Source organism: Pelophylax lessonae (genome assembly GCF_965119305.1).
Source record: "Pelophylax lessonae genome assembly, chromosome: 5".
Classification (NCBI taxonomy): domain Eukaryota; kingdom Metazoa; phylum Chordata; class Amphibia; order Anura; family Ranidae; genus Pelophylax; species Pelophylax lessonae.
The window spans coordinates 498,353,390-498,379,851 of record NC_138772.1 but is presented as its reverse complement, the minus strand read 5'-3'; the positions used below and the strand labels follow the sequence as shown (position 1 = coordinate 498,379,851).

Here is a 26,462-nt window from a genome sequence, read left to right as displayed (position 1 = left end):
CGAACACGGACTGTATTATTCGTGTTCGTACCGAATAATTGGATTTTTTGTACCCGAACACGGACACGGACACTTTACTGTATGTTCGGGTAAAAATCCGTGTTCGGTCGTTTTATTTCCGGGTTTTGCATGCTTTGGCGCTCTTTTCATGGCGGGCTTTCAACAGCCAATCAACAATCGTTTAACTGGTGTGCCTTAAGCCATCCCAGCCATGCCTGCAAATGTCTCAGTAGCTGTGATTGGCCGTCTGAAGCATGTGACCAAGTCTTTATAAGTTCGAGGCAGCCGCAGCGGCGTCATTATGCTGCTTAGATTCAGGGACAGAGCACACATCAACGTGCTGGCTGCTGATTAGGGAAAGATAGGCAGGAAAAAACCATTTGTGTCCGGATAGAATTGAGGGACAGGTCGGAGTGTTTAGGCAGGGCGAGTTGTAGGCATTTTAGGGATAGAGTCTGCTGAATTATATAGGGTCAGTGTCTTCTACAAACTACAATCGATATTGCTGTGTGGGGGGTGGGGTCTGCACTCAATCCTGATCTACGATCTCTTCTCAATCCTGTTAGGGACAGAGTCTGCTGAATTTTAGGGAAACTGTGTTCTACAAACTACAATCGATATTGCTGTGTGGTGTGGGATTGGAGATAGGCAGGTGTCAGTGATCCACATCCATTTTTCTGTGTGTGAGCTGCAGTGAACACAATCTTTTTGGGCTGCAGTGAACACAATCTTTTTGGGCTGCAGTGAACACAATCTTTTTGGGCTGCAGTGAACACAATCTTTTTGGGCTGCAGTGAACACAATCTTTTTGGGGTGCAGTGAACAAAATCTTTTTGGGGTGCAGTGAACACAATCCTTTTTGGTGTGCAGTGAACACAATCTTTGTGGGGTGCAGTGAACAAAATCCTTTGTGGGGTGCAGTGAACACAATCTTTTTGGGGTGCAGTGAACAAAATCCTTTTTGGGGTGCAGTGAACAACATCCTTTTTGGGGTGCAGTGAACACAATCTTTTTGGGGTGCAGTGAACAAAATCCTTTGTGGGGTGCAGTGAACACAATCTTTTTGGGGTGCAGTGAACACAATCTTTTTGGGGTGGAGTGAACAACATCCTTTTTGGGGTGCAGTGAACAAAATCCTTTTTGGGGTGCAGTGAACAAAATCATTTTTGGGGTGCAGTGAACACAATCTTTTTGGGGTGCAGTGAACACAATCTTTGTGGGGTGCAGTGAACACAATCTTTTTGGGGTGGAGTGAACAACATCCTTTTTGGGGTGCAGTGAACAACATCCTTTTTGGGGTGCAGTGAACACAATCTTTTTGGGGTGCAGTGAACACAATCTTTGTGGGGTACAGTGAACAGAATCTTTGTGGGGTGCAGTGAACACAATCTTTGGGGGGTACAGTGAACACAATCTTTGTGAGGTGCAGTGAACACAATCTTTGTGGGGTGCAGTGAACACAATCATTGTGGGGTGCAGTGAACTCAATCTTTGTGGGGTACAGTGAACACAATCTCATACTGAAGGTTTGAGGGTGCTGCCTGTTCCATACTCCCCCTACTCCTCATCTAGCCTTTTAGGGGTACAAACAATAGTAATTGGGGCCTAGTGTGGTTGTGTACGTGTGATATACATACACTTTTTTGGGATCATATTTTCTATTCCGCTATTTAATCAAAAACCTTTGGGGATCAGTTAAATTGGGGGATAGTCTGTGTTGGTACGTGTGAGAGAGATCCACCTTTCCAAGTTGTTGGGGTTCATCTCATACTTCTGAAGGTTTGAGGGTGCTGCCTGTTCCATACTCCCCCTACTCCTAGCCTTTTAGGGGTACAAACAATAGTAATTGGGGCCTAGTGTGGTTGTGTACGTGTGATATACATACACTTTTTTGGGATCATATTTTCTATTCCGCTATTTAATCAAAAACCTTTGGGGATCAGTTAAATTGGGGGATAGTCTGTGTTGGTACGTGTGAGAGAGATCCACCTTTCCAAGTTGTTGGGGTTCATCTCATACTTCTGAAGGTTTGAGGGTGCTGCCTGTTCCATACTCCCCCTACTCCTAGCCTTTTAGGGGTACAAACAATAGTAATTGGGGCCTAGTGTGGTTGTGTACGTGTGATATACATACACTTTTTTGGGATCATATTTTCTATTCCGCTATTTAATCAAAAACCTTTGGGGATCAGTTAAATTGGGGGATAGTCTGTGTCGGTACGTGTGAGAGAGATCCACCTTTCCAAGTTGTTGGGGTTCATCTCATACTTCTGAAGGTTTGAGGGTGCTGCCTGTTCCATACCCCCCCTACTCCTCATCTAGCCTTTTAGGGGTACAAACAATAGTAATTGGGGCCTAGTGTGGTTGTGTACGTGCGAGATACATACACTTTTTTTGATCATATTTCCTACTCCGCTATTCAATAAAAACCTTTGAGGATCAATTGAATTGCGGGATAGTCTGTGTCGGTACGTGTGAGAGAGATCCACCTTTCCAAGTTGTTGGGGTTCATCTCATACTTCTGAAGGTTTGAGGGTGCTGCCTGTTCCATACTCCCCCTACTCCTCATCTAGCCTTTTAGGGGTACAAACAATAGTAATTGGGGCCCAGTGTGGTTGTGTACGTGTGATATACATACACTTTTTTGGGATCATATTTTCTATTCCGCTATTTAATCAAAAACCTTTGGGGATCAGTTAAATTGGGGGATAGTCTGTGTCGGTACGTGTGAGAGAGATCCACCTTTCCAAGTTGTTGGGGTTCATCTCATACTTCTGAAGGTTTGAGGGTGCTGCCTGTTCCATACCCCCCCTACTCCTCATCTAGCCTTTTAGGGGTACAAACAATAGTAATTGGGGCCTAGTGTGGTTGTGTACGTGCGAGATACATACACTTTTTTTGATCATATTTCCTATTCCGCTATTCAATAAAAACCTTTGAGGATCAATTGAATTGCGGGATAGTCTGTGTCGGTACGTGTGAGAGAGATCCACCTTTCCAAGTTGTTGGGGTTCATCTCATACTTCTGAAGGTTTGAGGGTGCTGCCTGTTCCATACCCCCCCTACTCCTCATCTAGCCTTTTAGGGGTACAAACAATAGTAATTGGGGCCTAGTGTGGTTGTGTACGTGCGAGATACATACACTTTTTTTGATCATATTTCCTATTCCGCTATTCAATAAAAACCTTTGAGGATCAATTGAATTGCGGGATAGTCTGTGTCGGTACGTGTGAGAGAGATCCACCTTTCCAAGTTGTTGGGGTTCATCTCATACTTCTGAAGGTTTGAGGGTGCTGCCTGTTCCATACTCCCCCTACTCCTCATCTAGCCTTTTAGGGGTACAAACAATAGTAATTGGGGCCCAGTGTGGTTGTGTACGTGTGATATACATACACTTTTTTTGGATCATATTTTCTATTCCGCTATTTAATTTAACTGGGCCTCCATGCGAGACCTGTGTGCCTTGTTGCGCTGTTTTGAGTACTCCACCAACATGGCCAGTGGCAATGACGCCGTTCTCAGCTTAACTATCCCACTTCCATGCCTCCTTGAAAAAACAATTCGGGCGATGATGGAAGAGGATGTGGCACAGGATGAGGAGGAGGAGGAGGATGAAGAGGTAACATTTCCAAGGCTTTCAGGGCAGTCATTCGCAAGGGGCTCCGAGGGTGGGTTCCTGCACACGCAAACGCCAGGGACGCAATTGTCCAGCAGGGGCACAGTTCTGGAGGATGAGGAGGATGAGGAGGAGGAGGAGCTGGAGGAGGAGATGGAACCATGTTCACAGCAGGGTGGCACCCAGGCCAGCTCATGGCCATCACTGGTGCGTGGCTGGGGGGATACAGAGGACACGGACGATACACCTCCCACAGAGGACAGCCTTTCGTTGCCTCTGGGCAGCCTGGCACACATGAGCGATTACATGCTGCAGTGTCTCCACAACGACCGCCGAGTTGCCCACATTCTAACTTGTGCTGATTACTGGGTGGCCACGCTGCTGGATCCCCGTTACAAGGACAACGTACCGTCCTTAATTCACTCACTGGAGCGCGATCGCAAGATGCGCGAGTACAAGCGCACGCTGGTAGACGCCATGCTGCTGGCATTCCCATCTGACAGCGGGGCCACAGTGGAAGCACAAGGCAGAGGAGGAGGAGGAGGAGGTCGCCAACGCAACCAGGGCACCGCCAGCACCTCAGAAGGCAGGGTTAGCATGGCCGAAATGTGGAAAAGCTTTGTCAGCACGCCACAACAAACAGCAGCACCAGCAGCTCAGATGGAACGTCTTAGCAGGAGGCAGCATTTTACCAACATGGTGGAGCAGTATGTGTGCACACGCCTACATGTAGTGAATGACGGGTCTGCCCCCTTCAACTTCTGGGTCTCCAAATTGGGCACATGGCTTGAGCTTGCCCTTTACGCCTTGGAGGTGCTGGCGTGCCCTGCAGCCAGTGTATTATCTGAACGGGTATTTAGCACGGCTGGGGGCGTTATAACAGACAAGCGCAGCCGCCTGTCCAGAGACAATGTGGACAAGCTCACGTTCATTAAAATGAACCAGGCATGGATCCCACGGGACTTTTCCGTACCTTATGCAGAATAGCAATGGATACCGACCTTACCCACCCATTGTTCCATTTTTGCTCTTTCTCACTCTTTTGGGGTGTACCCTCATTTAAAATTTTTGAAAAGAAGCAGTGTTGGCTACCTCGTCCTCCTCCTCAGGGCCAGATTAATGTAGGGGCTATTGGAGCTGCAGCTCCAGGCCCCTACCTTTTATATAGGCCCCGGGTTGGCCATATTCACTGTTACCGCTCTTCTGTCACTTGTAAACACAGAAGTCTGGCTTCTATGCTCGCTTCCCCAGGCAGCACCCTCAGAACCTCCCCACACAGCGTGAAGGCCGGACAAGGAGGGACAGTTGGCGATGCATGGATGTGTTTATGGGCTTCAGAGACAGCATCCCATGTTGAATTAGGCATGCATGGCTGCACCCTTCCTCCTCTGGGTGCATGGCAAGGCACGGCCCTTAAGGCCCTTCAAAATCCTCAGCACCAAGCCCATGATGCTGTTAATCCGGCCCTGGTCCTCCTCCACCGCCGCTTCCACCTACACCGCCCATAGGTGTGCGCAGCCTATTGCATTAAGGTGTGCACCCCAAAGTTGAAATACACATGCATGTGTTTGCCAGCAGGGAGAGTAATGTATCGGGGCCATGTACCTGTAGGCAAGGAGAAATAGAGCAGAGCAGGTCCCAGGGAGATCTTTCCCATCTCCTCACTGGCAATGCTATGTGCCCTAGGTGATTAGGGTGTGCCCAGGCACACCCAGCACACCCTGTGCGCACGCCTATGTCACCGCTAGGCTTGTGACGGTATCAGATTTTCATGCTGCGATTAATTGATTAAGGTTTTGCCACGGTATACGGTATTATCACGGTATTCTATTATTAAATTTAAATTATTAAATTTCCACCTCACTTCAATTTCATTGCTGAATTTAGGGGCTTTGGTTCACTTATGCACATTATTATATAGTCAGTCAGTACAGACTCTGTGAACCAGGCCTAAAATAGGTCATCAAGCAGTGTCTGGCCTAACTGGTGATAACTGGTTCTGGCGCTCGGCTCCGATCCGATGGCCTGGTCATTAAGAGGGCAAATCCTTGTGGTCAAGAAGTGGTTAAACCTGAAGGAGGTGTTGTTTATAAATTACTTTACTATTGCTTTAGGCCTGGTTCACATGTATGCGGGTTGGTGGTTCACATTTGCACAGGCATAGCAGCCCATTGATTTGAATGGGCTGCTATGCCCTCATTTTCCGCAGAAAAAAGGTGCATGCAGCATTTTTTTAAAATTCAGTGGCCTTGAAATCCATCCTGCTTTTGCACCATGCGACTAACCTGCAGTTCCTGCTCTGGCAAGCTTTCTGCATTTTTTGTATACGTGGGCACGGCATTTAAAAATAAACAGTTTGCGTGTGCAGCAACGGCAGGTAAGTCGCATGGTGCAAAAGAAGGATGGATTTCATGGCCACTGCATTTTTTTAAATTCTGCATGCACCTTTTTTCAGCTGAAAACGCAGGCATAGCAGCTCAAGCCCATTCACATCAATGGGCTGCTATGCCTGTGCAAATGTGGGCCCCCAACCCGCATACATGTGAACCAGGCCTAAAGCAATAGTAAAGTCATTAATTGGTTAAACCTGCAGGAGGACCGGTGTTTTTATCTATTAATGACTTTACTATTGCTTTAGGCCTGGTTCACATGTATGCGGGTTGGGGGCCCACATTTGCACAGGCATAGCAGCCCATTGATGTGAATGGGCTTGAGCTGCTATGCCTGCGTTTTCAGCTGAAAAAAGGTGCATGCAGAATTTAAAAAAATGCAGTGGCCATGAAATCCATCCTTCTTTTGCACCATGCGACTTACCTGCCGTTGCTGCACACGCAAACTGTTTATTTTTAAATGCCGTGCCCACGTATACAAAAAATGCAGAAAGCTTGCCAGAGCAGGAACTGCAGGTTAGTCGCATGGTGCAAAAGCAGGATGGATTTCAAGGCCACTGAATTTAAAAAAAATGCTGCATGCACCTTTTTTCTGCGGAAAATGAGGGCATAGCAGCCCGTTCAAATCAATGGGCTGCTATGCCTGTGCAAATGTGGGCCGCCAACCCGCATACATGTGAACCGCCAACCCGCATACATGTGAACCACCAACCCGCATACATGTGAACCAGGCCTAAAGCAATAGTAAAGTCATTAATAGATAAAAACACCGGTCCTCCTGCAGGTTTAACCACTTCTGGATCGCAAGGATTTGCCCCTTTAAAGACCAGGCCATCGGATCAGAGCGCCAGGACCAGTCATCACCAGGTAGGCCAGACACTGCTTGATGGCTATATAATAATGTAATGTGGGCTGCTAGGCGTGTGTGTGTGTATATATATATTTATTAGAGCTGCACGATTCTGGCCAAAATGAGAATCACGATTTTTTAGCTTGGAATAAAGATCACGATTCTCTCACGATTCTCTGTGTAACAAAAAAAAAAAAAATTGGGATAACTTTACTGTTACGTTTTTTTTTTTTTTTTTATTCATTAAAGTCTAATCATTGCGTTTGAAAGACTGCTGCGCAAATACAGTGTGACATAAAATATTACAACAATCGCCATTTTATTCTGTAGGGTCTCTACTAAAAAAATATATAAAATGTTTGGGGGTTCTAAGTACTTTTCTAGCAAAAAAAAAACTGATTTTAACTTGCAAACAGCAAGTGTCAGAAAAAGATCCAGTCTTTAAGAGGTTAAACTTCCTTTCTCCCTGGCAGAGGGAAGGAAAAGATACAAATGTAATCATTTTTGTTTATAGTTAGGAGACTTAATGCTGAAAGGTGTTAGCTGAGTGAGTGAATGAGTCATCCAGCTCACTGAAATGTATCAATTCACAAGTCAGGCAGACTTGACAGAGAAACTCGGTATTTTAAAAATGCCACAATAACAATACCGTGGCTATGCAATACCGCGATATATCGAATTACCGAAAACCGGCATATGTCTAGTCACCGCCACATCCACCACCACCTCAACCTCCCTCCTACTCCATATGGGCCTCGTCCTTCAGAGATGAAGAAGAACATTGTTTTATTTTTCTGTTTTTTTTTGTTGTTTTAAGTTATTTCCCTATCCACATTTGTTTGCAGAGCACTTGCCATGCTCTTAATTACGTTTTGCTGCCATTTGCAGCACTCTAGCCCTTTCCTTTGGTGTTTTAGAGCCATTTTAGTGCCTTAAAGTTCGGGTCCCCATTGACTTCAATGGGGTTCGGTGTCCGGGAAAAGTTCGGTAAAAGTCCGGGACACGGACCCGGACTTTTTTTTAAAGTTCGGCCGAACCCGTCGAACACGGACATCTAGGTGTTCGCTCAACCCTATATATAACCTAAATTTGAACAACTATATACTACTATTTCTGACAATTTATTGTACTTATTCCTAGAATCGGTAACATCCTTGATAAAGGCCGCTACAGGCCGAAACATGTTGGAATACCGATCAGGCCCCTCTCTGCAACCATTTCCCATTCTCTGATATGAGGAACAGCAGAGCAGGACCATCTACCTTTCTTGTCTAAGTCACCGTTTTCACGTGTAACCACACCTACTACTTTTTTTCTCTTCACTATCACAATGGGACTTTACCCATTAATTCACTCAAATCTTTGTATATAATTATACATGTGAATAAATTTTATCTACAAATTGTACTACTACTGTCTACTCGCTTTACTCCTGCCCTTAAAATCCCACACTTGACTTGAGGCACCACAAATCGACAAATGATAATTTCTCTATAGCGGTCACCCTGCTATGGAAGGGTTTTGTCACCCTGCCATAGCAGTCACTGTCAGTTAACCCTACACTACACTACGGTCCCCTTACACTTAACACTTTCCCTACAGATTCTAAATTTTTGAAGCTAACTTAAGTGTAAAGGAGCACTCTAACTACACTAGATATCCCTTTCCTCACACTAATAAATGCTAAATGACACTTTTAAAGTAAAATTAACAGAACTGCTTCCACTCTCTTCCATGTCCAGTATAACAATGCTAGGAATATGGCGGGGGCGATCTTATATATTGGGGGGCGTATTCACTAATGATTGGTCTAGGGACCCCCTAGTCACTCCAATCACATTCCTAGCATTCTCCTGCCCCCTCAATTGGCTTTTGCTAATGGTTCTGGTCCAATCACGGGCTTTTAAAGCCCATTTCCTGAAGCATTGCATTTTGGGTGGTTCTGGTTTCCGAATTCCGAACTTTTTGGGCAAAAAGTTCTAAATTCGGCCGAACCTCGAACACCCAATGTTCGGGCCGAACCGATGGTCGACCCGAACCGTTCGATCATCCCTAATGCTGACGCCTTAAGAGTTCCCTTCACTGGAACTAAGGGGCCAAGCCCAACCCCTAAAAAACAACCCCACACCATAATCCCCCCTAGACCAAATTATTTGGACCAGTGCACAAAGTAGCATCTATAAAGACATGGATGAGCGAGTTTGGGATGGAGGAACTCCACTGGTCTATGAAGAGTCCTGACCTCAACCTGATAGAACACCTATAGGATGAATTAGAGCGCAGACTGCGAGCCAGACCTTCTGGTCCAACATCAGTGCCTGACCTTACAAATGCACTTCTGAAAGAATGGTCAAGCATTCCCAAAGACACACTCCTAAACATTGTGGACAGCCTTCCCAGAAAAGTTGAAGCTGTTATAGCTGCAAAGGATGGGCCAACTCAATATTGAACCCTACGGACTAAGACTGGGATGCCATTAAAGTTCATGTGAGTGTAAAGGCAGGTGTCCCAATACCTAGTAATTTAGTGTTAATATATATACCCAGCTAAATATGCACAATTCCACTAGGATGCCTATCAGGCCCTTTGCTGTTAATACCTGTTTATACATAAGATGTACTGTATGTACTGGTATTAATCTCCTCTTATCTAAACCTTGTAATACTTCTATACTGGTGTGCTTCTACGGATGTACAGTGTATGTTTATACAGCGCTGACAACAGCTGCATCAATTAGTAAAGGAAATAGTTAAACTGGGCCAGTGTAACCCCAATGAACTATTTAAAGTGAAAGTAAACTTGAAGTTCAGTATTAAACCTCACTTCCCTCTCGCTGCGTTGTTACTTACCTTCCTGTCCCCATCCAGTATTGAGCATTTATGCCTGCTCCCATTCCCTCCAACAACATAATGCTTGGGGTCTTGGAGTAACCAATTGCCAGGCCTCAGCTTTATAATACGGGATTGGGGTATACAGAATACAAATACCGACTATATGGTTTGTCCTTCTAATCATAGGGTATGGTTGACCTTTTTACAGGGTGCAAAGGCTGGAATGGTAATTGGCTTGGACAGTATTGAAAGGGTAAGTAAGGATATTGGCATTTCATTTCTAAACAGCATGTAAGGGCAGTTTTTTTTTTATACATTTTCACTTTAGGGTAATATTGGCAGTCAATGCTGGCCCAAAATTCACATCATATCCCTTAGAACTGGTGTTTTAGTACATTACTGTCAACATGCTCAAGTCAAGTGTTGCATTCTTTATATCCAGTATTTGAGTATATGATGCATTGCAGTTCTAGTACAATAGTGTAAAGAGCAATTCCATAGTCTGTGCTGCCCACACAACACTATTTAAAAAGCTCTGGTCCTTTTAGCCTAATAACTAGAACTTACCTCCTATTAGGACTCTGGCTGGAAAGTTGGTCTCATCGAAGAACCGTCCATTGATTGTGATCACTGTGCCTCCTTGCACGCTTCCAGAAGCAGGGGAAATTCCAGTTACCTCTGGATTACAGAACACAGAAAAGAAGCTCTTTGTTTTGTTTTTCAATAAAAAGTTAAAAAAAGGGGTAAATTATTTTTTTTCTTACCTGCGTAGGTCTGGAACATAATGATTTTATTGAGGGAAGACACCAAGTATGTAGATAGGCTTGGTAGACTCCTGTAAAGCAGGAAAAAAAAGTCCTTAGGACCAGATAAGAGATACCTGCTGTCCCACAAAAGGGTCTATACAGGACTAATCATCTTGAAAATCAATCTGCTCATGAAAACATTTAGACAGTTATGCTTGTGTCCAGACAACTAGTACTAAATTACAAAGGAAACATTTGTGTAGTTTAGAAACATACTCGTTTGTGACAGGGATTTAATATTTTTAAAGCCTTACCAAATCTCCATTATTACAGTATATTTCATATACATATGCATATACATGCTCTATAATTTCCATCTGTATGCTGGACAGTGCAATCAGCATTCTGCTGTGAGAAAATTGATTGCAAATCACCCAGGATTGTGGATAGCTTGATAAACAATGTTTAAACTGGTCTCAAAAAGTTTTGATCAGTGATACTTCCATAACTTTCAATCAAACCATAGCGCACCCCACAACCATTAGGAGCTAGTCTCCCAATCTGCCTGTTTTGTCTGGATCAGGCATTTATTCTATACTTGGTTAAAATATGAAAGTGAGCTGATTGGATTGTGGAAAGCTGCAACCTTAGAACCAGTATGTGGTGAAGTGGATAAAGAGTGTGTGTATCAGGTGCGCTAACCAATAAAATGCGTGAAATATTGGAACAAAAATGTATTAAATGTGTACAATGTGCACTGATTGAGAAGGGGTCTGGAATAAATCCAAGCGAATAACCCTATATAGTGTTCACTAAAGTGAAATTAAATGGAAGTTCTGCCTTTCACTATAACAAGCTAAATAACATGTAGAAAATGTATTTACACACAAGTGATGGGGTGGAAGTGATGTTAGGAGCAGACAGGAAGTGATGTCAGGTATAAATTCGAAGTGAGCGGTGAGTAAGGAGGAAGTAGAGAGCAGACGATGCTGGGAGTGGCAGCAGAGGAGGACAAGAGCGGTGACTACCCACCAGGGATTGATCCATCACCACGTCCTGAAAAGGAAAGGGGTGTTCGTCCGTCTCACAGCCCTCCATATATATATATCTGGTAAGAGGCTCGCCTCTTTCCACCCCTCCTGAGTGGTAGGTAGGGTGGACCAACATTTTTTCCTTTCCTTGGCAGGTGATCTTTGTTGTGGATCCTGATACATATATGCCCTTATCATTCATCTTTCTGGTAAGAAGCTTGGCTCTATAGGTGGTGGGATATTGAACACAGTTCACCCGGCTTCCACATTCCAGTTCAGCTGCTTCTATCACGGACACTTTCACTTGGACTTTTATTTTGTGTGTCATTTGGGACTGTTTCTGTCACGATTTTTATTTTTGTTGTTATAATAATTTTTGCTACACTTTTGTGGTTGCACCCCATCACTTGTGTGTAAATACTATATAGGGTTATTCGCTTGGATTTATTCCAGACCCCTTCTCAACCAGTGCACGTTGTACACATTTAATACATTTTTGTTCCAATATTTCACATATTTGATTGGTTAGTGCACCTGATACACACACTATTTTTTCTATACTTGTCATCTGGAAGTTCTTACAGTCCCCAATTTTAGATGATGAAAGCGACACCTTGAATAGAGCTGATAGTGCTGAATGCTGATATGCAGCATTCTATCTTGAGGGAAAAATGTGTTCTGTAGAGTCTAACTCACCGTCCATATTGGTCATCCAAAATAAAGCTGATATTGTGATGGCCTGTACAAAAAAAAAAAATTCAACATTGGTTAAATCTGCTTATCTAAATACATTACACGAGAAAAACTCACATTAATCTACAACTTACCAACATAGGTGCCAGTAGCATGGCATACCATGGAACCATAGTCACTACTTGGATTGTTCAGTTGTAATCCATACCTAAAGAACGAAATAAAAAGCTGCATTTCAGGGCTAGGCTACTAAGTCATGTTATGTTGTTTCACCTCTTTTTTTTTTTACATTATATATTCTTAATATTTACCAAACTATATATATAAAATTAATTTTTTATATTTTGCCATCTCTTTACTTCTCATCTATGCGAGAATCACGCGCACTCTACTGCCCAAAGACTCCTGGGTGTTCATGTCATAAATCCCAGACGTCTTCAGGCATTAAACTCTGAGTTATTTCCCCCTTGGACAACAGCTGCTATGTCATCCAATAAATACAATCATTCCCCCGCTAGAGCACTGGATGTGCATGACCAGGATATGGTGGATTGTATAAAAAAGGATCCAGTTAAGAATCTTAGGAAAAACCGCAGAATCACAATAGTAAACAAAAAGATGGTGCGAAAAAGACAAGACAGTAGGAAAATTCAGATGAATGCAAGAAATTGTTGGGCTGCATGGAACAGTAAAGTAAGTATGTCATTTATAAATGCCATATGATAGCATTTTTATCACTGCCTTATTTGGATTTTTCAATAACTAGTGAAACTAATGGACTCTTGTCAAGAGACCATTGACAAGAGTACCAGAGCTGACAAAAGCACCAGAGAGTAACTTTAAAGGGCATCTAAAGCCCAAGTTTTTTGGATAGAGTAGGAAGAGTTAAAAAGGGTTGTAAATGCTTCCATATACCCAGTGAAGTAACTATCCTCAGGTGCTACACGGAGAGTAAACAAATCCTCCTACATAAGTTGTGCCTGTTTATTTTATGGTATTAATTTCTCTACATACCCTCAAAGTGCAAGATTTACAGAGAGCTGAAGTTACACTCAGCTTAGTGACAAGAGCTGATTGGATGAAATGGACACACCCCTTTACAAAGCAAACAGAAACAGAGCTGAGGCTGTCAATCAGCTGGAGATCCCTCCCCTGTCACCTTTTTTCTCTTGGTGTCAGGAAAATTTGTTACAAGTGACTCATGCTGAGGAATGAAGCAGCAGATAGAAATGACAGTGCTCTTTATTGAGGCAAGTACACATTATAGGATATGCTTTTTTCATATTTTATGTCTCTATTTCATATTTTATGTCTGAGGTTTATAACCACTTTAGGCTGGCCATACATGGATGAAAATTCGAGGGCGAGGGAGGTTGAACCACACCTAACCACAACAGCTCTTAAATTCATACATACTGTACATTGACACATAGGCTTTTATGGAGTTGAGTTTAGGCGCTTTGGCAAAAAACAAAAACAAAAGCTCCAAAACTAAAGGAGCTGCTAGTGTACATGGAGCCTTACTATAAATCCGCTGTGGTAAAGTACTTACAGTGTATCAGAGTTGGGTTCTAGCAACAAACATGGCATTCCTCCAGCAAAAACCCTGTGATATAAAGAGAGGTGATGTTAAAATCTGAAAGAATGTAAACTAAATAAAAAAAATATTAAAAGAAACAAAGTAATCAACAAAAACATAAATTTATGGGGAGTTTAAATGCTCTTTTCTGCTATTCTGTGATTGGTTTATGATGACATCACAAGTTGGCTTGGGTGTACCTTTGTTTTTGGATATCACCCAGTGTTTGTTTACTTCATTGGCCTAATCAGATCAATTCTGTTCAACCACATATAATCAATTGACACATTTATTATTTCAGTAAAGATATATAACTTTCATAAATAACTGCACTAAACTGGTGGTTCAATATGTAATCAATCAAAAAAGGAATGATTGGTAGAAAAATTTTAAAAAATCAACCAAATCATTCTGATTTGTTATTGAAAGTTTCAAAATTTTATATCAATCACCCTCTAAAATTACAGCAAAATGTGATATAATCAGCTAATTAATAAGCAATTATTCACAAGCTGACGTTATCCCTATTCAGTGGCATTGGATGGGATTTGATCCCTCATTTGGGCTTCACTAGTACTGTATCTGAGACTACGGGACCAAGATCTTCCCCTGTCTTTACTGAATTTTCCATTGTTATATATGGAAACCTCATTGACTCGAGACACAAAAAGATCAGATGAAAAGCTGAGCTCTCTCTGTCAGAGTCAATTATAGATGAGGGGAAGAAATGTCCTTTGGGGTCCCAGCAGCAGGGTACCCTGGTTTGGAAGAAACCTGCTCCCTTCTACCAATAAATCATTTTGGATGGAGCTGAATTTTATAACCTCCAATAGATGTTAATCTCCAGCTCCCACAATCCTCTACAGTATCATTAATAAAGGAAGCTTTATGAATTGTGGGTAATGAATAAAAAGATAGTTCTTGCCTTAGCACCCTGATATTTCTCCCATTGGAGCTCAAAGCAGTATTACTGCCATAGACATCAGTAAGGATTTTGCCAACCATGGTGATCATGGAACCTGCAAAAGAAATGATACGCTCTGTCATTCAGTAAGCACAGGGATACATTTGGAGCACATGTCAAGTTTTTCCTTGCATAATGTCAAATTACATAATTGACATATGACAAACTGATGTGTTCATATATTGATGGTGAATTTCATACAAACATAGCAATAATGTGGTAACAGTTACATTGTAAAGGTTAGAAAACATAGTAATAGTGTATCTTAAGGGCTTCAGTTCACCTTTTTCCCCTAAATTCCAGCTTCCCCATGTACCAATATAGCGCACCCCCTAAGAAGCCGCAGATGAACTGGATCCCCCACTCCTGCACAGCCAGGCACACCGAATTTCCACAGGCAGTCCAGAGTCAGAGAGTAGTCCATGACTTTGGTATTTATGTTTTATTATGGGGTTTCAACTTGGATAGGAATGGAAGGTTATGGGATGCCCATTTTAACTTCAATAAAACGTCAGGGACATTATTTTTATATACAGTCTCTATATACAGCTTTAACTTCTTCCCCCAGCACACACTTGCTTGTTCCAGCTATGTCACTCTGTGATGATCTGACAGGCTCTAGTCAAATGTAGCAACAGCCCATTACAGGCAGGGATTTGCAGTTCCTATAAGTGTAGAACAGTAGAGTGACACTGCGTGCACTTTCACATCACTTCCTCCCTGTGGTCACTGATCCCAGCACCAACTCTTCAGGCCCTGCCAACCCTCTTTGCTGCAGCAGCCCCTTTCACTGGCTCTCCAGGCTAACTATCTGCACCAGTCCTCCAGACTGACTCTCACCAGCCCACCCGACTGACTATCAGGAGATTTCTAAGGAAAGGCTAAAGATTCAAGCACACTGCTATCTTCAAGGGAGACTGACTACATGTGGCAGTGTCCCCCTTTGTAGTCCCTACGGTGCTACTCACTCTGTTCTCTCTTGCTCCTGTACCTTCATGAAGGGCTTCCTTCCATGTGTTGTAAAGGATCTTTCCAGCACCCGAACCCTGACCCAAGGTCACCCACCAAGACTAGAGGGCACCCCTGAGAGCCTCTGACAGTCTCCTTAGCACTGCATCTCCATCTTCCACCCGGCTGCCCTCTCTCCCATGGACCATGTCTATTTTTGGAGTGGTCTCAGTCCCCTTCCAGCCAGCCCCTGGGGATTGGCTGAGGCTCCATAAACCTTCAAGACAGCTCCTCCTGACCTCCATCCACTAGCTCTAGAACATTCTATAATGTTCCAGAAACAGGGGGTGGCACCAGAAGAACTGTCAGGACTAGTCATCCATCCCTGACTCAGCAGTTCAGGCTTAGCCCTGAGCTAATTAAACTTTACCTACACTAACAAACCCTACACTAACTCCGGTTTGTTGTATAAAAAAAAAAAAAACTCCTTCGTTACTTCATGGATGTCCCTTGACACCATTAAGACACAGGACGTAGTTCACCAGCTGACCTCGCACACCTTGCACTTGCCTTCCCCTTCCAGGTGATCTCTTCAACCCACCTTTGCAGGTTCAGGCTATTCCAATGCAATCAGCAATGATCGTTCTCACTAAATACACAGCCATCAATTTTTTACTACTTTATCTTTCATAGATCGTTCATTTGGCAGAGTGTGCAGGAGCTGAGCGATCAGATAACAACATAAGTGGAGCAGAGATGTAGTACTGAAAGCAAGAGAAGTGTGTCCCTGAAAGGCTGTAAAGCTCACCATACACTATAAAATCTCATTGTACAATCACCTTTAGATACACCATCAACTATATAGTGCAAGGGCCCAGCTGATGGGTTACAGAGAGATTGGATAGATTGTGTGTCCTCCTATTATATAGTTTTAGTAAATTTAAAAGAGATCATACAGAGATTGTACATTTAGATTGTATAGTGTATGGCCACCTTTATACACCTAAAATTAACTAGTCGCACTTTCGGCCATTTATTGTCAACAGCACCCCAAACGCAGAAGCAAACACACATTTTGCCACATGAAAAAACAAGCAACAAATGAAACGCAGTAAAAATCGTGCAAACCGAAACATGCCAAAATATCCCATGAGCTACTTTTCAACGTTTAGGGCAGCCCATTGATATCAATGGGCTGCCCTATGCATGTTGTGAGAAAAATGAGCCAAAAAAGTGTGCTCCCACTATGCTAGGTGTGATTGGGGCCTGAAAGTAAAATTGGTGTGTTTACACTAGAACAATGAGGCTTTATTCACATCTGTGCGTTTCCAACATGGTTTGGCAAACTGCACAAATCATTGTTACTGATACCCCAAGAGCAGATAGCAGGTGCGTGTATGCCCTGTGACAAACATGCTGCAAGTGCACCAAAAAGCAAGGTTAAACTATGGGCTGCCCTATGCGTGACAAGCAAAATTGTTCAAAAAAGCAAAAATCAAAAATGCTTGTGGGAATTTGAGTTCCCACTATGTGAAGATGTTAACGGAACCCTGACAGCTGAGTGTCCCTGTCCACTCTCTCCTATGTACTTATACAAAGATGTCCATACATTATGCAATCTAATTGTACAATCGCTGTTTGATTTACCAGAACTATAGAATAGGAAGACCCACCTGAACAATCTATTCAATTTGTATCAAATCAGACACCCCTTTCACTACATAGCTGATGGTAGATCTAAAGGAGATTGTACAATCAGATTGTAATGTGTATATCCACCTTATGAGAAGAATTAGGAAACTGAGTGGAAATAAAACAAGAGGTGGTATAGTAATAAGGGAGGCGTGGTCCAGACAGGAGGTGTGGTCCAGACGCCCTATTCTGCGATGCAGAAAGGCAATGCATGATGGGAGATTACCTACAGGAAGTGATGGAATCAGAAAGGAGATGAGATGCACAGGGATGGAAGTTGTAAGAGTTAAAAACAATTCCACAATCAAACAAAACCTGAATTTCCTGCTGCCCGTGATCTCTTACTAATGAATAATTCATTCAATTATTCATTAGATTATTCTTCATATTGAAGAGTGGAAAGGACTGTCTCACATAAACACTCTAGTGTTACAATTATGATCATTGTGATTGGTCATAACAACAATCACAAGGCACAGAGCCCCAACTGACTGGCTCTGTACATTGCTTTTACGATCTGAGCTGTCTAATGACAGATTGAACACACACATTCATTGGGCTCATTTGCTACCCAGGTGTTTTTTCTGCAGTGCCTTTTATAAAACACACCCATGTCATTATTTTTTTTTATAACAAAATGGCAGTAGGGAGGTGGTAAAATTCATGCATAAGCAGTTCAGGCAGCTCAATGATATTAAATATCAATATATATAAAATAAATAATTAGTGATAAGACTGCATGTACATCTCATCCACATGGTGCTGAAGAAAGACAAGTTGGGTCTTTGCATTTTGTAGAATAGTAACATAAAAGTATTATATTGGGAGACTTGATGCCGCTTATCAGTCCTGGTCTCTGTCCATCTAGGGCTTAAAGGAAGCCAGAATGCAAAATATGGGTTGCCATTTCTAACTTGTTTCAAAGGTTCTAATTCCAGGACTGTCATCCTTATCTTTTTTACACTAATGGTGAGACCTGGAAAAGGTATTTGTATTGTTGATGTTGGGACATCTAACATACATATGGTTCTACTAGCATGGTGTTTTTTGTTTTGTTTTTTTCTAACTAGTGAAGCAAAGATGACAGCTCCTGAGCTTAAACCTTAAAAAATAAAGGTCACTTTGGCAATTTCCATATTCTATTGCTGACAGGTTTCCTTTTGTTATTGTGTTAAAATGGCATAGATCTCCGCAATGGGCTTATTAAAAATTTGGATCCATGTTACATATACCTATCTCAAACAAAAAATAAAAGAGTACCTACCAGCTGATAAACTAAAATCTAATTGTATTATTTTATTACATACCTGGTGGTCCAGTTAAAGGTGATATGCTATCAATACCAGGGGTATAGGACTGATCAGGCTAAAAACGAAAAAGATAACCTATCAAGAGTTGATCTTGGAAATACAAGATAAATCTTAATAAATAGTATTATTGTATCAAGATAATCAAAACATATATTTGAATTCTGAGCTTACACAGTAAAAAATCAGCAAGAACACAAATCTGTAAATTGCAACCCATGGAAAGAATATATTACACTAAAGCTTACAGACTGTGATCATAGAAGAGGTGAAGTTTAGAACCAATTAACTTGCACCCAGTGGCCCATCCTCCTAGGATGCAATATGTGCCCCGAGAGGGTTGGGGGCGCACTATCTTCTGTTCTGACACACCCAGCTAAGAAGAATTACAATTCAAAATATTTTCCATGCAGCCATGTGCCTGTCATTGCCCACTGCTGATCCTGTCTGAGTGACCCACTGTGTTGCTGCCCAGGTGCGGCTGCACTGCTGACATCACACTGGGGGCCGGTGTGGCATCATGGTGGAGGCAAAGCTGTTGATATCATGGTAACCACAGCTGTGAGTGGGACAGAAGCACTCCACAGTCTCTATGTGTGGTCTGAAGACTCACCAGCCCTGAGCAGGCTAAGCTGCTTGCATGGGTTAATTATTGCTGCCACCCAGCCTGCAGTGGCACCACCTACCCACCATACAGATTCTTGCAAGGAAAAAGTTGAGAGACTGACTGAAGTAAAGGTTCAGAAATGTTTAACATCCACATGTGTGTTGTCCAGGCAAAGGTTGAGGGTTAACACTGTTGCAAACATGACCATGCGTGCAAGTTTTATCCTCGACAATATGCATTGCATCCGGGCAGCCCATTCATTTACAAGGGCAGCTCAACACACTAAATTTGTGCCAAAGAAATAACTGGAGGCTTTGGCATATTTGCCCCCTTATTCTCTGCACTGTACTATTACACACTGCCCCATTCTATGCACCGTGCTGTACATTTCCTATTCTGAACCACCTTGTTCTGTACACTGTGCTGTATATTTCCTATTCCACACCACCTTGTTCTGTACACTGTGCTGTACATTTCCTATCCTGAACCACCTTGTTCTGTACCCTGTGCTGTACATTTCCTATTCCACACCACCTTGTTCTGTACCCTGTGCTGTACATTTCCTATTCCACACCTCCTTGTTCTGTACCCTGTGTTGTACATTTTCTATTCCACACCTCCTTGTTCTGTACACTGTGCTGTACATTTCCTATTCTGCACCACCTTATTCTGTACACTGTGCTGAACATTTCCTATTTCACAGCTCCATATTCTGTACACTGTGCTGAACATTTCCTATTCCACACCACCTTGTTCTGTACACTGTGCTGTACATTTCCTATTCCACACCACCTTGTTCTGTACACTATGCTGTACATTTCCTATTCCACACCACCTTGTTCTGTACCCTGTGCTGTACATTTTCTATTACAAACAACCACCTTTTTCTGTACACTGTGCATTTCCTATTCCACACCACCTTGTTCTGTACCCTGTGCTGTATATTTCCTATTCCACGCCACCTTGTTCTGTACACTGTGCTGTACATTTCCTATTCCACACCACCTTGTTCTGTACACTGTGCTGTACATTTCCTATTCTACACCACCTTGTTCTGTACCCTGTGCTGTACATTTCCTATTCCACACCACCTTGTTCTGTACACTGTGCTGTACATTTCCTATTCTACACCACCTTGTTCTGTACACTGTGCTGTACATTTCCTATTCTACACCACCTTGTTCTGTACCCTGTGCTGAAAATTTTCTATTCCACACCACCTTGTTCTGTACTCTGTGCTGTACATTTCCTATTCTACAACACCTTGTTCTGTACACTGTGCTGTATATTTCCTATTCCACACCACCTTGTTCTGTACACTGTGCTGTACATTTCCTATTCTGCACCACCTTATTCTGTACACTGTGCTGAACATTTCCTATTCCACACCTCAATGTTCTGTACACTGTGCTGTACATTTCCTATTCTGCACCCCCTTGTTCTGTACACTGTGCTGAACATTTCCTATTCCACACCACCTTGTTCTGTACCCTGTGCTGTACATTTCCTATTCCACACCCCCTTGTTCTGTACACTGTGCTGTACATTTCCTATTCTACACCTCCTTGTTCTGTACACTATGCTGGGCATTTCCTATTCCACACCTCCTTGTTCTTTATACTGTGCTGTACATTTCCTATTCCACATCTCCTTGTTCTGTACACTATGCAAAACATATCAAGAGAGGCTGCAGGAACCTAAAGCGCAACTTCACCCTTAAGGGGAAGTTCCACTTTATGTCCTCCTCCCCCTCCACTAACATTTTTGGCACATTCATTTTTTTTTTTTTGGGGGGGGGGAAATAGTACCTAGTTTTGAGAGGTTGGTCCTTCCTCTCTTTGCCTGCAGGCTTTTGGGAAACATCATAGGTCCCAGAAGGCTGCGGGACCATTCACAAAGCACAGTGCATCTCGAGCCCGTGCAGTGGGAAGCCAGCTGTGAAGCTGTAAGGAGTCACAGCCAGCTTCCCACAGTAAACTTGCTGGTGTCGGGGACCCGAAGACTGTCGAAGAACTGGCCTGGGTGAGGACAGCGATGGATTCCTCGACATGTAAGTATCTTTTTTTATTAAAACTCAGCAGCTACAGCACATTTAAACTTCTTTGTAGAAATTAAATCTGGCTCCATTAGGCATCTTTTCTTCTTGCCTTCAAAAGTGATTTGCCTCCTAGTGTCAATGGCCTGGATATGCTATTTGAGCTAGAGGAACTATTAATGGGCCAATACTGAAAAGTCTGGAAGCATGGGAGCAGAAACTTTCTTGTATTTAGAATTTCCTCTGTCTCTTGGAGACATTTGCAAGATGTTTTTACTAGCCATTACAATGTTAAATGTTTTCTGTATTCTGCAAAAAACCTGGTTGATCTAGCTTTTCTCTATCTCCACCTTCTATTCATGTCCCCAATTCAGCTAGCGATTTTGCAGCTGTTGAGGTAACTCTGCACATGCTCAGTTTTCTGTAAATTTCTATATTTAGTTTTTCCTTCCCATCGCCTCTGAGCAGCTCATGTGACTATAGAGTCACACATATTGGTGTATACACGGTGGTAAATGACAGCCCACTCCCTCCCTCCTGCTCCATGCCCACTAACCAGCTAAACACATTAGGGGTGGGATATTACATCTGGACTCCCCTTCCTCTTATTCTAAGACACAGACTGGAGGGGCGTGACACAGTCTGTGACTGGCAGAAATCTGCCCACACCATGTTATTTCCAAAAAATAATAAAGATTTAATTTAAAAAATATATTTGTATGCCAATTTAAAACAGTTTATGGATATTATTTATTTTTACACTGTATTCCAAAGGCTGATTTTTTATTTTGAACATGTGATTAGCAGCAGAGGGCTAGAGGTTCGTCCTGGTTATGTTTCCCTGCAGACAGGCTGGGAGAGATCTGGGTCATGTGACAGCTGTATATCAATTAGGGTCCATGTACACGGGACGTTGTTAAAAGTCCCTTTGAATGCTGGAATTTTCAGGACGCTTGAAACGTCGGTTCGGTCGCGTTTGTACCCGCGTTTAGCGGGCGTTTAGCGGGCGTTTGCATTTAGAACCGTTCCTAGAGGTCAAAAAAATTATTCCCCTTTAAAATGGAAAAACGCGAACGCCAAACGCGGGTCATCGCGTTCGGTTGTGTTCGGACGCGTTCGGTCGCGTTTTTGCGTTTGAAACACACGTTCGAACGCAAATAATTGCGTTCTAAAAAAAGTCCCTGAACGCAACTGCCCGCAAACGACCGCAAACGACCTGGTGTACATGGACAGATAAGATAAAATGTAGATGGGTTCAGGGGCTTCTAAAAAAAACGCCCAACTGCTCCTAAACGGCCATTTCCAGCGTCCCGTGTACATGGAGCCTTAGGAAAAAGATCTGTTTTTTTAATTTTTATTAAAATAATTACAGTGCCATCATCCACATACAGAAATAGAAGGGGCAATGCAAATTAACAGTGTGTGTTTAGTATCACACTGTCCATGTACAGTATAGGATGCACTTTATACTTGGTCAGGGCTTCTTTTGCATGAATTACTGCATCAATACGGCGTGGCATGGAGGCGATCAGCCTGTGTCACTGCTGAGGTGTTATGGAAGCCCAGGTTTCTTTGATAGCGGATTTAAGCTCATTAGCATTTTTGGGTCTGGTGTCATTCATCTTCCTCTTGACAATACCCCACAGATTCTCTATGGGGTTTAGGTCAGACAAGTTTGCTGGCCAAATTGGTAATTTTGGCAGTGTGAGCAGGTGCCAAGTCCTGCTTAAAAATGGAATCATCATCTCCATAAAGCTGGTCAGCAGAGGGAATTTCCTTGTAGAGGGCTGTGCTGACTTTGGACTTGATAAAACACAGTGGTACCAACACCAGCAGATGACATTGCTCCCCAAATCATCACAGACGGTGGAAACTTCACACTGGATTTTATTCAACTTGAATTATGTGCCTGTGACTCTAGGACCTTGATTTACAAATGAAATGCAACATTTTCCACAGTCGTGATGATTTGGGGAGCCATGTCATCTGCGGATGTTGGTCCACTGTGTTTTATCAAGTCCAAAGTCAGCGCAGCCCTCTACCAGGAAATTCTAGAGCACTTCATGCTTCCTTTTGCTGACCAATTTTATGGAAATGCTGATTTCATTTTTTAATCAGGACTTGGCACCTGCCCACACTGCCAAAAGTATCAATACCTGATTAAATGTATCATGGTATCACTGTGCTTGATTGACCAGCAAACTCGCCTGGCCTAAACCCCATAGAGAATCTGTGGGGTATTGTCAAAAAGAAGATGAAAAACACCAGACCCAACAATTCAGAACAGCAAAAGGTCGCTGTCAAATAAACCTGGGCTTCCATAACACCTCAGCAGTGCCACAGGCTGATCGCCTCCATGCAATGCCGCATTGATGCAGTAATTTATGCAAAAGGACCCCCAACTAAGTATTGGGCGTGTACTATATTGTGCATGGACATACTTTTCAGTAAGCCAACATTTCTGTATTAAAAATCCTTTTTTTTTATTGGTCTCATGTAATATCCTATTTTTCTGAGATACTGTATTTTGGGTTTTCACTAGCTGTAAGCCATATTCATCAAAATCAAAAGAAATAAATGCTTGAAATATATACATTTTTTTTTTAAAGGTGAACTTATCCTTTAAACTCCCTTCTGTTTCTATTCTACTTTCTTACAATAATTCCCACTGTCTAGGGCCATAACTGCAAAATTCAATATTAACATATTTATGAATACAGTTATACTTCCACTTATTATCAGTATGAAAATTGCCCCAATGAATAAAAGACTTAATAATAATAATAATGAAAAGGAGTCCTATGACTTTAATACATCCAATGTACTAATGACCACTTCACAATGATAGCAGAGGGACGGGCACACTGTTCATAAACCAGTTGCAGCAAACAAAACATAGGTACCATTGTTGTCCACATACCTGGAACCTACATGGTGAATACCACTGGTTGTAACCATTGCAAATGTTGCTGATGTCAACAGGTACTCCATCTACACTCACTCTCACCATGTAGATATCTGCTGCCATAGGCCTGTATGGGAGAAAGTAACACTCTTCAATACTTTTTTTTTTTTTACAAAACAGGAGTGCTTCTTTTAACATGTAAAACAATACAGCATAAATAGACACATATACAAGGTACAATGACATAACTGAATGTCAGGCACATACAAAGCTACTAACCACAACCGTACAGTGGCAAGAGCATTTACCCCTCACATGACAAAAATAGTAACGCTACATTCAAAATATGAGATCCAGCGTATATGGAGGACTGAGCAATGGCTATTAAACCAATAGTCTAATTGCTTAGCAACTATGAGAAAAAAAAAATAGATAAAGTTTAATCAGAGGTCCAAGAAGACCAAACCCTCTTATAGTTCCAGAGACAACCCTGAATAATATATGTACATACATAGGTAAGGCAGTATCTACCATTGCTTCCCAGGAGGACAACGCCAGGGGGAGGGGGAGGGGGTGGAGGAGGTCCACTTAAGGAGGATTTCTTTTTTAGCATAATATAGGAGTTATGAGTTTAGCAATTTAGTATGATAGGGCCTCTGTTCATCCTCATGGATGCCCAAAAGTTCCAGCTCTGAGAAAGCCAAAAGCATCAACTGCAGCCTAAGGGTATTTACTTTTAATACTTCCAGCCAGAATTTCACAATATTTGGGCAAGCCCAGAACAAGTGCAGATATGATCACAGATGTGCACGGCATCAAGGGCACTGTGGGTCAGGTACATTTTATGGAGTCGCACAGGGGTGTAGGACACTCTATGCAAGAACTTTACTTGAATCAACTTTTCCTTTGAAGAAATCCTCAGTTTAGGGCCACCCTCAAAACATGCATCCTAGTGTGGCATTCCTGCAAAGCCTTTTAAAATGGCGGATAATTAACAAAACAAAATGGTTGATGCTGACAATCCCAGTAGAACTATAAGGACAAAAATAACTGCGCAGCTTAGACCCCTCTTCTCACCTCTCTCTCTTTCTCTCTGTTCTCCTGTAACTAACGAGAATATGGATAAGTGTGAAACCGGGGATATTCATTGCCATAGATAAGATGTTACAGGGAACATCTGTATAGAGAAAAATATGTATTGCTTGCCAAACTAGTTTAGGAAAATATGTATCTGTGACGCAACTGCTGATATACAGTATATGTGATGTACGTGTCTATTTGAGTGCTTAACAATCTTGAGACATGAGTCTTGCTAAGTCTTCTTCGCTAGCAAATAAAAAGGTTTGTTTTCCTGAAGTCTGCATCCGTAATTCATTTCCAGTCTCCCAAAACTGTTTGCTGCTACATTTCTTGGTGCGTTGGCCCGGAAACCATGTGGAAAAACCGAGACAGGTGGCCAATTTACCACAGCTCATGTTGATCGGTCTGGAGTCGGCCCCTTGGATCACGCCTACGTCTTAGGTGCCACTGGACAAATAGGGAGACTACATCTGGGAGACTACACTACATCCTGGCTGCCTGCTGCAAAGCCGCCCTAATGATGTCTTGAAACCGGACTCAGGAACCAATCAAAAAATTGGAGCTCCACTTTAGGAGGTGAGATCTTTGCCTTTTGATTGGGACAACAGTCAGACAGGACCTCTCAACGGTATTCCAGGGAAGGGGAGCCTGATCAACTCTTGAGGAAACCCCAAGTTGGATGATTGTGCATCCTGGGCAGACCTCAATCAGTTAGTTATCCCGGGTGGCAAAGGTCAGTGTGAATGGTGTGCATAAAACCTTGCCTGGCAACAAAGCGATAGTGGACCCCGTTAAAGAGCAGTTCTCAGCCAGGCGACCACTGCGTCTGAGTCGCTGATAGGGGATAAGTGACTGTCCTCCAATTAACCCTGTTGTGTCGAGAAATTTGAACCCCTTACCAGATTCTCAAAATCCTACCCTCTGTGTCTGTCTTGATGTCTCTAGGTTACAAAATGGGTGGGAATAGACACTGACACCGTAATATTTAGTGTTTTGCTTAACTGCTGTTCTGCTTTAAGATTGAGTCAAGTCCCTGGTAAAAACCTCTGCCCAATATACCTAAGCCTTGCATAATAAGTAATACGTAATATTATAAAGAAAAAGAAAGAGAGCTGTGCAAATGACAAAGGAGTTAAAAAAAAATTTACATGTAAAGAGTATGGTATGAGAATCTCTCCTTGGTATAATT

The 26,462-nt window shown here is 42.5% G+C and overlaps 1 protein-coding gene across 1 annotated transcript in view; it reads right to left on the bottom strand.

Annotated features, from left to right (window-relative positions):
- Window positions 1-26,462, bottom strand: part of LOC309555644 (fibrocystin-L-like) — a gene marked incomplete at both ends in the record, with an annotated part of 310,666 nt that overhangs the window by 195,298 nt on the left and 88,906 nt on the right. The window contains 8 exons of the mRNA XM_082257679.1: window positions 10,254-10,364; window positions 10,451-10,521; window positions 12,160-12,202; window positions 12,291-12,364; window positions 13,709-13,762; window positions 14,661-14,754; window positions 18,647-18,704; window positions 24,209-24,320. Coding sequence (XP_082113805.1) covers window positions 10,254-10,364; window positions 10,451-10,521; window positions 12,160-12,202; window positions 12,291-12,364; window positions 13,709-13,762; window positions 14,661-14,754; window positions 18,647-18,704; window positions 24,209-24,320 — 617 coding nt within the window. The remainder of the gene's footprint in view (window positions 1-10,253; window positions 10,365-10,450; window positions 10,522-12,159; window positions 12,203-12,290; window positions 12,365-13,708; window positions 13,763-14,660; window positions 14,755-18,646; window positions 18,705-24,208; window positions 24,321-26,462) is intronic.